We start from the raw sequence: 14,395 nt of genomic DNA, 5'->3' as shown, positions 1-14,395 counted from the left end.
TCAAACAAGCTCCTAAACAGTGGCATGAGAAATTTGATAGTGTGCTAATCTCTAATGGTTTTAATATTAATGAGGCAGATAAATGCATTTATTGTAAATTTGAGAAACAATCTGTGTAATTATCTGCTTATATGTGGATGACATGTTGATCATTGGAACCAGCTTTAGAGATTTGCCAATAAGACTAAATCTTTTTTGAGTAAGCATTTTGACATGAAAGGTTTGGGTATCGCTGATGTCATTCTTGGCATTAAGATAGTGTATAATTCTGATGGAATTACTTTGTCTCAATCTCATTATGTAGAAAAATGCTTAAAAAGATTTAATCAATTTGATTGTGTACCGCCGCAACACCATATGATCCTAGTATACATTTGACAAAAAATACTTGGATTAGGTGTATCTCCTTTAGAGTTTTCTAGGGTTATAAGTGCAGTCTCATGTATCTTATGAATTGCACTAGACCTCGACATAGCTTACGCCAGAAGCAAACTTAGTAGATACACCATAAATCCCAGCAATGAGCATTGGGATGCTCTTACCAGTGGTATTGAGATATTTGAAATATACTTCAAATTATGGTGTTCATTATGGCGATATCCAAATTGCGGCTTCGAGGGGGTACAAGATGCCAATTGGATTGCTGATTCTCGTGAATCTAAATCCACTAGTGGTTATGTGTTCACTATGGCAAGTGCAGGTGTCTTGGAAATCATCTAAGCAAACTTGCATTGCCCGCTCCACTATGGAATCTGAGTTTATAGCTTTAGACAAAGCTAGTGAGGAAGCAGAGGGATCGTGAATTTTTGATGGATATCCCGCTTTGGCCTAAACATGTTCCACCTGTCTCTATTCACTGTGATAGCCAAGCTGCTATCTTGAGGGCCAAAAATACTTCCTATAATGGGAAATCTCGACATATTCGTTGAAGACATAACACTGTGCGACAGTTGTTAAGAGATGGGATCATAGCTATTGACTTTGTGAGGTCAAAAGAAAATTTAGCTGATCCTTTAACTAAAGGCCTGGCTAGAGAGCTGGTTTTTAGTACATCGAGGGGATGGGGCTAAAGTCTATTAAAGACTAATTGCCTATTTAATTAAATCACCGATAACTCCACACCCAACCTTCGTGAATGGAGATCCCGGATCAAGGTTCAATGGGGAAACAAGTTATCTGCGTGATTTGTGGGGGTACTACACCTAGAGTGAAAACTCGTACTCCATCCCTATGATGTAGTAGTACCTTCCTCAGATCATTTAAAGGATGAGTGAATACTCTCAATGCTTTCTATAGCCGGTTTTTCCAAATGGGTGTAAAGATACAAAGACACTCCCCGATAGAGGCACCTATATGAGCGAGGAAGTAAAGCCACTTCCTATGAGAACTTATAGGCTTGTTCTCTAGACCACTCATGAAACCCGGAAGCTCATGGCTATCTGAAAGCACAACCGAGGGAACTCTATGATGATTTTTGAAGTTATGTGTGTTACTGTTGACTTGGCTTACATATATGTTGAAATAGTTCAAGACTATGGTCACCGGTCAACTAGTAATCCCGACCAGACAAACACCAAGCGAAGGTTCAAGTCGTATGACACCTTCAGCCCATTCATAACTTCTTCATACTCCAGACATTCTTGTTTTTGTTTTTTCTTTTCTTCTGTTTCTTAATAATTCCATTCATGTGGGGGATTGTTGGAAATGTAAAGGAATTTGTGTCCTCATGGGTTTGAACCCATGACCTTTTGTATCTACTACACTCTAATGTGGGGGGCTTTAGTCCCACATTGGTTACTAAACTTAAGACTCTTAAGTTTATATTGGTTGTGGTCATTATGGAGGGAGGAATAGTGTAGAGATATAAGGAGGGTGCTCGCTTGCCTACACAAGGCCTCCTTGGTTTGGGGGCTCTCGAGGTGGGGAGCTCCGAAAACCTTAGTCTTGGCGTGCCCACACACGCCGCGGGGTGCAAATCCACCCAATTGGGCTTCGCGTGGGTGCGAGTACTAGACTTGTTTTTGCGGAATCTTTTGGAGTCGTGACTCTCGCCTTGAGTAGCCAAACTCTCTCTTGTTTATCAAACAGGCTGAACACACAGCTTATTGTTCTTCAAATCAAAAACCCGTCTGGAGTATCTTTGAAGCGGTGTCATTGGTCGGGTGACGCTCATCCATTGTTGTATCCCGGGAGGCGCGCTTGAGGTCGGCAAAGAACCATACCGGGCGTTTTTTCGTCTTAAGGAAATTGTGCCGAGCACAATCCTCAGTGATAAGTTTTACTTGCTTTCTTATTACTGTCTTTTAATACTAGATATTACATTAACAACAAACAAAACCATTATCTTCTCATTATTCTAACTTAAGAGCTTAGTCTTAATCTTGATGTAAATTTAGACATTTACACATATAACTAAAAAAAATAAAAAATAAAAAAATCATTGATAGATGCCTAGAATATTTTGTGTCATGAGCTTCAAATCTCAATTGTTTCTCTTTTCATAAATCATCGTATAAATGACTCAGAAGTTCAGGAGAACCGAAGAAGTACTTCGGCACGCGCAATACCTACTACCTTAATAAACTTCAAAGTTGAAAGAATATTACAGAAATATATATATATCGAAACAATCAGCACGACATTTTGGGTCCATATATTTAAGTGGTTGACCCACATAATTTAGTGGGGTTAGTAGACACACGTGCAAATATAGATGAACATAACTGAAGCCAAAACAAACAAAACCAGATTAAAACAAACCGACACAGAACATCATTTGAGGAGCCTTCTCAAATTTAGCTTGTAATAAATTTCCTCACATTGAAACAACCGCTCATCCTTATCTGTTTTTTTTCCTCTAAATTTAGTGCCCTGTTTGGCTGCTCTCAAAACCAGACCAAAACGCGTTTTTCGATCTAGCTTCTAGGGTTCTTCATTCCAAGCTGATAATCTTTTTGTTTATCACCTCTTTTTGAATCTTGGGCTTCTTTTATTTTGCTTAATTTCATGTTTTTTTAGCTACATTGCAATTTTGGAGTAATTATATTGCCTGCATTGTTATTTCTGCAGGTTTTATTGTAGAATTTGGGTTTTGTTGTTGGTTATGTAGGTGAATTGTTGAAAAAGATTGAATTTTTATAGTCATGTAAGGAGTTTTTGGGATGGGTGATATGGTTCCAAGAGAAAGGGACTTATTAGCTGTTGATCTTGAAAGTGGTGGAACAACTAGTGAGGAAGAAGGAAATGTAGAATCTGTTATTACAGGTGCTAGACAGAAGAAGAAATATTTAGGGAGGGTTTGGAGTGGGGTTATTAATGTAGATGGATTGATTAAAGATGAATATGGTGTAAGAGCTTCGAATAGTGTATTGAATTTTTCTGAGAAGAGTTCAGGGAGTGAGGAGAATGTGGGACTTATGGGGAAGAAATCAGTTAAAGAGAAGCGGAAAAAGACAGGATCTAAGAAGCCACCCAAACCGCCACGGCCTCCTGGAGGTCCGTCTTTGGACGCTGCTGATCAGAAATTAGTCCGAGAAATATCAGAACTCGCAATGTTGAAGCGTGCCAGGGTTGAGCGTATGAAGGCGCAGAAGAAGATGAAAGCTGCAAAGGCACTATCATCATCGTCCTCGTCGTCTAGCAGTAGTCTGTGTGCGTTGGTCGTCACTGTCCTCTTCTGTCTTGTAATACTATTTCAAGGTAATATTGCTGCTCCTTTATTTTGTTAGTATCGATGATTCATGTGAAAATTAATGTATAACTACTATGTTTGTGTTTCAACTTTCAAGTTCAATAGATACCATAGGTCTTGCGCACATGAAATCTAGACCTAATAGTAGACGGATAGACCCCATAAAGTATATTTCATTCTTCTGATTTACCCAATTGTTTAGCCTTTGAATTGTTCTGACGGTATAATTACCTGTTACTTCATCCTCAGAGTTTCCCTATTGTTTAGCCTTAGAATCAGTCTGACGGTATAATTACCTGTTACTTCATCCTCTGAGTTTCCCTTGGTGTCTTATTACGCAATGTGTGAGTTACAATCAATGGCTTTTGTCTTGAAGATTGTATAGTGTTTACTGGAGTATGCAGCATCTATAACAGTATCATCATTGCATGGGTTTAACAAATTTGTGTCAAAGAGCAGTGCAACCATTTATGTATGGGCATGTTACCACCATTAGAGCATTCCCAATGCAAGGTGGCGTTTTTACATGAGTAGTGCTACTCACTTTGTTGGTAAAAAAAGGCTTCCCAATGTAATGGTAGCTATGAACATAGTATCTTTGAGGGTAGCTATAGCTACCAAGAAAGTTACCGAGTTGGAGACTTTGTCTTGCTGACACCTACATGGCTCTTCTGTGGAGGTAGTTTTATTCACCTTGCATAGGGGATGCTATTTGAAACTGTTGAACCAAATTGACATACATAATCTGCAAGGACATACCTTGGGGGGGTTCAACTTGTGATAATACCACCTATCAATCCTGGCGTTGAGGACTTATATGCATACACTTATTAATTAAATGTAATTTCTCTATCAAGAGTGCAATAATACTTGACAGGAAATTGGATTGAATGCTTTACCAAGAGGGACTGGAGATCCATGTCACATAGTGTGATTGGACTCTCTTACTCGTTGAATAGTTCTATTGTTATTCATTTACCAAATTAATTTTGTAATAGTGTCATACTATGAAGCACCGATACGTCCCTAAGGGTGAAGTATCCGTGTCCGATATGTGTCCGACACGGATACGCCCCGATACGTGTCGGATACGCGATTTGGAGTATCCGATTTTATAATTAATTTTTTAATTTCCGACACGCGGGGGACAGTAATCTCACACATACAAGAAATTTTTTTGGAACTTCAACAAAAAAAAAACAAGTGAAATAAAATCCAAGTTAAGAAGAGATACAAGAGAAGAAAGATGAAGTGAATCCAAGTTATACATGTAAGTTGCTGCTTAATGTGTTTGAATTGGTCATTTTATGAAGTAGAATTGCCATTTTAATTTGAATTTGGTGAAAAATGCTCAATTATATAATATGTATATATATATATATATATATTATTCAAACGTGTCCATGACGTATCCGTGTCATATATTTTTTAAAATTGCCGTGTCTGCGTATCCGTGTCGTGGCGTATCCGTGTTGCGTATCGGTATCCGTGCTTTCTAGGTGTCATATTTAGCTTCACAGAGTGCTGGGCGTTACGCTGAATGGTATCGCTGAATAATATTTGTTTTTCCGTCGAATATAGATATTTGAAGAATAAGTGCAGAAGATCTTTGTTTTTGGATTGACAAAAAGTAAAATTTGCAATTGAAGATTTTTCTGAGAAGTTCATGATTAATGGGAGCATGCATGCAATATAAGTTCGCTCTTTACGTTTGATTTCTGTTATTTCACATTTTCTTGTGTATCAATTAAAATAGTTTTTTTAGTATTTAGAAGAATCATGCATGCAATGGAAGTCTATAACTTGGTGTTTCTCCATAAGCTCGAACTTGTGGAGGAGGTGAATTCTTTGAACTTTAAGAGGAGGCTCGGGCATAGATTAGGTAAGACAGACCTAGAAATGGGGGTGTCATAATTTCAACAGGTAGAATAGTTCTACTGTCAATTTCTTACCAAATAAATTTCATACTGCACAGTGTAATGGATAGCTTCATATAAATTCCACAATTTTCGGCAGAATGACATTTGGTCTCTGTCAAATATAGATATTTGACCTCTGAAGAATAAACTTGGTGCATCTTAGTTTGTGAATATGGATAAGAAAAATTCCTGCAATCGAAATTTTTTCTGAGAACTTACTTTGTAATACAACCATGCATGCAATATAAATTCGTTCTTTATGTTTAATTTATGTCCTGTCATATTTTCTTGTATATCAATTAAAATAGTTTTTTAATTGCCATATACATGACTTTTCGGCTTTCAGGTTTCCTGGGTTCTCATGTATCATGATGATAGGTAGACGTGTACGAATTGCATTGCGTAAATCTTTGTACAGCGACTTCTGTAGAAGATTTGTGGCTATAGGTAGTGGTTACAATGATAATAAACCTTCCAGTTTTATAGATTGGGTGCCCTGTCTTACTGGTTTTCTGCTTTTTTTTTTTTTTTTTTTATCAGTCATTATGGAATTACCATCTGACATACCTTTGTGGCACTTGTTGGAATGGCTTGTTTATTTGATTTCAGCATTGAGAGTGTTAATGACGTTAGGTGTTTGTTTGCAGGGTTGTTCTCCAGAAGCAATTCACATGCAAGCTTTGAAGGTTCTCCCGAGTCGGCCAGAGCAACCAGAGGACCCTTGATTTCAGTTCAGTACTACAAGAATCCAGCTGCAGGCAACATAAATCCCAGTTCTGAGTCTCCAAAGTATGTGTGCAGATGAGTTTCATTATATATATCCCTGATTATCAGAGTCGAAAATAGACTTAAACTGTTTTGTTCAAACCATTTTTTTTTCATGATTTGCAGTTTGGCAGAACAAATTTCTAGGTCTGATCCTCAAGAGGAAAATAGTAGAGTGGCTGGGTGACATTGAGAGTCCTCGAGCTGATATGCAGGTGTCTTAGGGTAACTGTCCTGTTCCCTCTCGAAAGTTTCTTCTGTAACAGCTTACCACGCTTTGTGTATATAAGGACAGGTCATATGACCGACTGAGGCTAAACTCCCTAGGCTATGCTCTCTTGTACAATTGAAATTGAAGAATAATTTTATACCAAAGTCGTTATAGCTATTTACCACAACTGTTTTATGTGTTCATTCATTTACAGGGAACCTTGTAATAAACCAAGAAACAAACAATGAAGACCGAAATATGGGTCTATGGTCGTCAGTTGGGTTGATTGGTGTCTTTTAGGTGTATGATGTATCATTGCCATTAGTAGGCAAAAGGAGGGGTAACAATCCAAATTCTGTTGAAACTTGAAAGTATATTTTTCCCAAAATTTAGTACGTTATTTTGGTGAGTTCTCATCCTGTATAAAAACCTTAAATGAGAATCAAACTGTCAATTTCTGGACACAAAAATCCGTATTAGTTTTTGCCTATATGACTATCTCAAAAGGCCAGAATCTGTGAAGCTTCTGTTAGAAAAAATTGGTCTTCTGGATTCTGAGCTGAGAAAGTCCGAGTTTGGAGTAAAATTTTGAATTACAGTCTTTTCAAGTTCTACTTATTTTGCTGTGAAACGCACTTTATGAAATTAAATCTGAAAATAAAATTTTGAAGAGACGCTGGATAATTAATGGTAAAATTCTGAGTATTTAATGCAGTTGAACTGCTGTTAGGGCATTTCCAATGGGGGTGTAAAATTACACCTCCATCTAGGCTCCAAGTAGGTGCCATTAGAATTTTACACCTCTAATTATATATTATTGTATAGTCTATAAATATCCACACTCTATACATGGAGAAGTGTGAAAAAAATTAGATTTTAAACTCGGACGCTCTTTAATTTAAACTGGGACGTTGTCACTTAAAGTGACGTCCGAATTTTTTTTTACTCAGACGACTGTTCGAGTGTCGCCCGGGCTTTTTATTAACTGATAGCGAGAGGGGGGATTCCCCACCCTCTCTATCAACTAATACTCTATTACCTACAGTATAACACCCCATTGAAAAGAGTTTTTTGACATTTAGAATGTAAAATTTCCACTCTATATGGTTTACACCCCCATTGGAGATGCCCTTGGAGCATATAAAAGAAGATAATGAACTTTTCTCTCATTTCATTGCCAACCTTTCACCCATCTTTTCTCGAATATGGCGTGCCACTACTTTGATAATTTGGGTCGTCAATTTTGGTTATACCAATATGGCGAACCATTAAAGTGGGCGCTAGGAAGCGTCCTCGCCGACTTGAAGGACTTCAACCTTGTGTTCACGGGGTTACAAGAAATGATAACCTTGGGTGAAAGTTCCTTTGAGCGTGATAAAATCACAACGATCAAAAGCTTCTTATGTATGGTTTTGTATAAGCCACAAGCAAGAAAGAAGGAATCATAAGCAAACCCCCTGGAAAACGTTTAACCACTGACAGCAGTTTTGCTCTACAACCACTTACTTTATCTGCTCGCAAAGTACAGATCCTTTGGGCTTCATAATGGGTATCCACGATTATGGGCAGCACAACACTGCCGATATTTTTCGAATGTAACCTAGTTGACTCTCCACTTGTTTTGTTATTGGGAGAACCAGGGAAGCCATCTCTTTCAAAGTGATTTTGTACCGAGCTGATTTCTATACATTAAAAGTAATTTCTCTTAAAGAAATCCGATGATCCTTCTGAGTAACAAGATAAGATGCTCGAATGCATCTCCTCTTTCTTACTCAATTATGCTGACCAGATTTACAAAGTGGCACTAGTGTCCACATAAATACCATCAGCCAGACATTGTGAACATGTTCCAACTATTCTGAGATTAATTTGGAATGCTCTCACTTGGGGTTGAAAGACCCACTCCACCTCTTAGTCTCTAACAAATGATCAGGATTCAGGAGTTAGAAATAGTTCTTCTCTTGAACAGGACAGCAGAGTTTTACAGATTACTGATCTCTACTGATATTATTGACTGAGGGTTCTACGCCCCAGGCTGAAAATTATTGAAGTCGTAGAGAAGACGCTCAAGCCATACTTGCTAAATGCAAGAGGAACCGTCTACAACATCAAGAATGGTGAAGATACTGTCCCCTTTTTACATCACCGTGAAAGGAGTTAATCATATTGCCCTGAGCAAACTGTAAAGTTTGATGGATACCAGGATCTAAGGACAAAGTTAACATGAAGCAGGCCATGTCAGTGGACAAGAAATATGACGAACTCGTAAATGACAAAAAAGGATTAAAACTATATGGGTAACAAACCAATTTATCTTCAACAAAGAGCTACAGTTTGTTGTTATTCAGGGAATTATATTGTAGTTCAATAACCGCACCTCTTCAGATATGCCAGGTATTCAATATGGAACATGATATGCTAAAGAGGTCATCAAAGCACTGATGTACTGCAGTCAGTGGATACGCTAGACACAAAAACAACTCAAAACATGATGTTTCTGAAGACACTTTCATCACAAATTCAGAGGAAAGATCTCTATAGACTACCCAGAACATTGAAAATGTGTATATGAGTAAGACCCTCTTTGCCTAGGAGCCATATGCCCATATTCAAGATGTCAATAACTTGTTGAATCTCAAATAAATAAACCAGACATGGACTATGTTATATTGACACATGACACGGATACGTGTGTTCATATCCGACACAAATACGATGTGTATGTGTCATGCCCGTCACGGACACTTATTCCGACATGGATTAATTCAAAATATGACGTGTCCATGTAACACTGGAAACAAACAACCTATCAAATAACACTTACCATGTGGTTGTTCGCCCAACATATTTATAACTTTTCCAAATAGGCAAATAGCCAAGTCCACCGAAAAGGATGCAAATCTGGATAGAAGTTTGCAGTTTTGAAATAGAAGGTGTTTACTATTTCATCAGCATGCGACTTTATCATCACCATTATATTCTCCGTCAAACTTATTTGAAAATTCATAGCAAATTCTTTACTAAAACAGTAAATCATGTCAATTGAATTCCAGAGTAAAATCTCACAGAAAACCTACAGTTAACTAGATAAGTAAATCATTCAGGCATACAAAAGAATATCCAAAGTTGCAACGGCCACCCTCCTTTGATCACAATCTAGAGCAATTTCCGCAGAATTGGTTTCTCCATGCTGATTATACCTTCACAGATTCAGCCCGAGGTCTCCACAGTCCCAACCTATACTTATGTGTGTATTTCAGGATCAACTTCCTCTGCATCAACAAAAAGGTATATATTAATATTGAGGCAACAAGGAAGAGGTCCAAATATCACATCTAGCAGAAAATTTTACTATGAATGCATGAAAATTCAGGTTCTTGCAATCACTTCAACATTTTGAATTCCATAGTAACGCTTCAGCCAAGGGAAAAGCAGAAAGTGAACCGGAAAAAGCACAAAGTGAAATATATGAATAATTGGCTGTTAATAATGATATTCAAGGAAAGGGCAGGAAGACAAAACAGAGTTTTTGCAGAACCAATTTTGGGAGCCCAACTACACACGCTAGGATCCTGAATTAAAGCATGAATTATTCAGATGTGGGTTAAGTTAGGTTTCCAAATTTTAATTAGTATCTTCTGATTCATAGATGTAAATATGTAATTATGATCTCTATACGTATACGAGAGAGTCCAGAACTAATCACAGTGTATATAGTTGACACCGAAGCAACAAAAGAAGTTTAGGAGAGGGTTTGCTGATCTACTCTTTCTAATTCAAATGGAAATTCTTTGTGGGAGAAGTTTTCTTTGTGGGGGAGGTTAGGGAGGGTTAATCCTAGGGGATCCACGTTTAAAGTACAAGACTGTATAGAATTTGTGTGCGATACTGTTATATGGTCTCTACTTTGGGCGGTCAATTTGAAGTTCTTTTCTCTTGTCAGTCATTTGTTGCTGCCCGAAAACTCTAGAAAGTGCAAAGTCCAAAACACACAAGCAATGTGTCATGAAACTCTAAAAAGAGTAAGGTCCACAATACAAGCAATATGGTCCACAACCCAAGCAATATGAGTTCTTGTCAAATGCAGCAGAATAAAAGTATACAAAGTTGTGATCAATGTGTGTAAGATTTTATACTTCAAAAAGAAAATAAGAAGATAGAACTGAATGCTTAGTGACCACTTCTACCTCAAAAACAAAAAAGAACTTTGCCAATACTTCAATGCAAAAAGATCAGGAAAAACAAATACATCAGTGGTTTCAATGCCAATAGCTGTTTGGTGTTTCTATCAAGTGTGAAGTTAGAACGGTAATAATTGATTACTATATTTGCACCAAATTACATCTTCTGTATATCTTGTCAACACATTTCTCCAGGTTAAGAACCCACTAATGAGGATGAAAGTACGATCTTCTTTAGTTTTGACAAAGTACAAAAAGTGATTTCTAAGTGGATCAGCTTGGTGACTAGAAAGAGTTACAGAGACAGCTGAACAAGGGAAATGCAAACAGTGATTTTTATAGTGTAGGCAATTGGGAAATTTCAAAAAAATTCAAGTTAAAAAAACACAGCAGTACTGCAAAGGGCACCAGTTCAGATGAAAGAAAATATTTCTTAATTACTGGGTGAATTTGGTTGTATCTGACAAAGAGATGCTCCTGGCGGCTGCTCAGGATGCAAAATATATCCAACTCGCTGGCATTTGATAGCGAATTGTAAAACATGTATGCTCACAAATTCACAGTTCAACAAGTACGAAGTCTGTCAGGATGACTCAATGCTGATATGTGCAATGGCTGCAATCCACTCAATATGCGTCAAAGTATATGACTGAATTGTCCAACACATTACAAGTCAGAAACGTGCTACAGTTACGAAAAATGATCAACTTTCTGTTTTCAGGTACTAAAAGTCCAGCAGCCAAGTTGAAGTCCATGATTTTAAAGAACTTATATAGTGAACATAGGTGTGTCCTACAAGCCACAATCAACCAACACAAAGGAAGCCTCAAATTGAACAGCAAAGCTCAAACAGCCAATACATACGGAATCAATCACAAAATCAACAAATCCCAAATGTAAGGTTGCAACCTAAAGCAAAAGTAAAACATACCCAATAAGCAAGAACATAAAGACACTGACTTTATGTGGCTCCAACAAATTACTTACGCGGCTACGCCCCACGGACAAGAAAATTTTAGCTTTTACTACCTTGAGATGACCACAAACAGCTTACGAATGGAGCAACCCTCAAGGTTAAGCTCCTTAAGTCACACGACTCTCAACAGCACAAATGGAGTCTCCCATGTCCTAACTATCACAAATACAAAGTCAAAGCAAGCGGGGTTATTCAGCTCCCCAAATGGTGTAGACAACAGAACCCAAAAGAGTAGAGTTATAAGGGATGCAGTTTCCACGCAACACTCTGACATGAAAATCACCCATAAAGGCATAAACCCAACTTCCGAACACACTGTTCCATGACACACGCTTCTCACAAATTTTTCTCAGTTTAAATTTATACTATAGATACAGCAAACAAGAATTGTGGAAAAAAATGTCACAGTTCTGGCTGAAACAATTTCTTTTCGGCACTTGCTCGTTTGAAATGCAGTTCCTGTTCAAAGTTCCACAGACAATCTAAATGTAATCAACCAAATCACTTTGAGGTTTGAAACTGCAAAAACTCCTTAATCAACCTCCGATAAAATACTTCCAACCTATTTGTTCTACTCCCCAATAAAGGGGGCTCCTAACATAAACGCTTATATAGACTAGTGAGGAAACAGTGGAATATACATACTTGGTCTACGGATGAAACCATAAGACATTTCGTTACGCAAAGAGAACCAGAAACAAAGAATGTAGTCCCAACTTGGTTGATAATCAAGAGATGATCGCATACTAGAGTATGCCAATATGATCTTAATGAGGTGCAGGGCTTTACATCTGACATTCGCTGGGCTTCCCTCTTCAGGAGCCTGCGTCCCAACCCTTACAACCCGAATACTAAACTGTTTTTATCTATTCCAAACCAAATATGCACCAGATAAAGGTTGCAGAAAATGTTCTCAGTCTATAGGTGAATCAAAGAGGAGAGCTCAACAAATTTCACATCACTCTTCAAACAGTTTGCCCTATATGGGTGCTTCATTTCCCACAACAAACAACCAAAATTATGTGCCCCTTTCTTCCTACATTAACATGACCTTAAAATCACCAATCTACCAACAACGAATACACCGAAAAATAAATTGCAATGTTGATTTTACTATTTGGGCAACACTGAAAAAAACTACATAAATGTGGAATGTACTCACATGTTTACAGGGAATGCCAAGTTTCTTGAGCTTAAGAGTCCTGGTAACCAACAACTTATTAAAATCCCCAATCTCAGTTTCAAGCTTTACAACGTGAGTTTCAGCTCCTTTCCCTACACCATTTAAGAACTCTGGTATTCCTACTTTCTCTGCACCAAAACATTCAAACTTATTAAAAAAATGGAAATAATAAAAAACATAAACCTTTAAAAAGACTTACCAACGTATTGAGAAGTAGTTTTTGAGAAGAATCTCGAGAGGCCAAGAAAAATAAAGGGGTGTTGTTTTGTTGTTTGGTTTGACAAAATTTGATTCCATGCCATTGCCATCATCAACAAAACTGCGCACCTCTCTGCTCTACTGAGACTGCTTTCACTATCTTAAGTGTGGGCCTTTGATGGGCTGGAGGCCCGAGTACAAACTAGTTTAGAAATGGCCCATATATAGTTTTTCTTTTTGATAATGAAGAAGAAGACTGGGGTAAGGTGAGTGTTATGCATTGTTCAATTTGAAGTATATTTAAATGTGTGTGATCTTTAAATGGGTCTCCTGGTAGGCATTGTCCTACATAGCGTATGGGAGGCCTGGAATTTATATAAATTTGAATTCAAAGCTTTTAAAAGGGAGAGCAGTGGCTTTGTGGAAGAAGAGCCTTCAAGCATATAAGAGGGAGAAGTGGAGGATCCATCCTAAAATTCCTAAACCTGCTAACTCTCTATCTTTCAACATGCATGATGGATAATCTGCCTACAATGAAGGAGGATTGCATTAATTTGTGTTTTGATGCTTATTATGACAGGGCTAGACGTAAGGGTGTTGGAGTTGCTGGTGGTGGCATAATCAGTCTTCAGAACCTTTAAAATAAGGAGTGCAGAGGAAGCTAAACTTCTTGCAGCTGAAACAGTCATTCACCTAGCTTCTTCATTTCTTGCTAGTTGTTACTGATAGAGGGAGATAGCAAAAAGGTGATCCAAGCCCTTCTGTAGATGCTGATCTTACCTTGCAGCTGGAACAAGTAGTAGAAGTTAATAAATTAGCTAATGAGAGATTAAGTTCTAGAAGTGTAGTTAATTATCATTGGATAATTAACAGACTTTTCAATGGGGAGGCTCATGAGTTGGCTAGATGGGCTATCAAGAATCCAAACTTGGGGCCTCTTTCGAGTTGTATTGTGTTAATCTTGGATGTGAACTATTTGAGGTTTAATTTATGTAAAGACTAGATTTGGTGATTAGTCTTACAGAGGGGAAAATGGGTTTGTATTGTACTAGATATTTGACTGAACTCGGGTTTGTGTTAGCTGCATATGTATCCAGTTCTCCGGTGAACTAAAATGTATCAAGTCAGACATAGTTCTAGGTGAGATTGAATTGGAGATGGAGTGGAGACTGGCCCAGATCGAGCATGGAGACTCGAATGGGGACTCAACCCCTTGCATAGAATTCTCCTCCGGCTTTAGTAGTAGTTTGGTGATCTTTCCTTTTCTTTTC

General features: G+C 37.8%; 2 protein-coding genes across 2 annotated transcripts; one reads left to right on the top strand and one right to left on the bottom strand.

The window, feature by feature from the left end:
* The first annotated feature begins 2,683 nt into the window (after nucleotides 1–2,683).
* LOC147516307 (uncharacterized) lies at nucleotides 2,684–6,773 on the top strand. Its single transcript, XM_086588967.1, has 3 exons — nucleotides 2,684–3,699; nucleotides 6,258–6,399; nucleotides 6,502–6,773. Exons 1-3 carry the CDS (start codon nucleotides 3,162–3,164, stop codon nucleotides 6,560–6,562), a joined length of 741 nt encoding a protein of 246 aa, XP_086445093.1. The 5' UTR covers nucleotides 2,684–3,161; the 3' UTR covers nucleotides 6,563–6,773.
* Nucleotides 6,774–9,505: 2,732 nt separating this feature from the next.
* Nucleotides 9,506–14,180, bottom strand: LOC147516306 (uncharacterized). Its single transcript, XM_086588966.1, has 3 exons — nucleotides 13,126–14,180; nucleotides 12,906–13,054; nucleotides 9,506–9,858 (listed from the first exon to the last, which is right to left on the bottom strand). The coding sequence occupies exons 1-3, from the start codon at nucleotides 13,235–13,237 to the stop codon at nucleotides 9,781–9,783; spliced, it is 339 nt and encodes a 112-aa protein (XP_086445092.1). The 5' UTR covers nucleotides 13,238–14,180; the 3' UTR covers nucleotides 9,506–9,780.
* Between the last annotated feature and the right edge of the window lie 215 nt (nucleotides 14,181–14,395).

The sequence above is a fragment of the Coptis chinensis genome, chromosome 2 (assembly GCF_015680905.1).
Source record: "Coptis chinensis isolate HL-2020 chromosome 2, ASM1568090v1, whole genome shotgun sequence".
NCBI lineage: Eukaryota > Viridiplantae > Streptophyta > Magnoliopsida > Ranunculales > Ranunculaceae > Coptis > Coptis chinensis.
The sequence above is the reverse complement of the archived record's forward strand: the minus strand, read 5'-3'. Positions and strand labels throughout refer to the sequence as shown.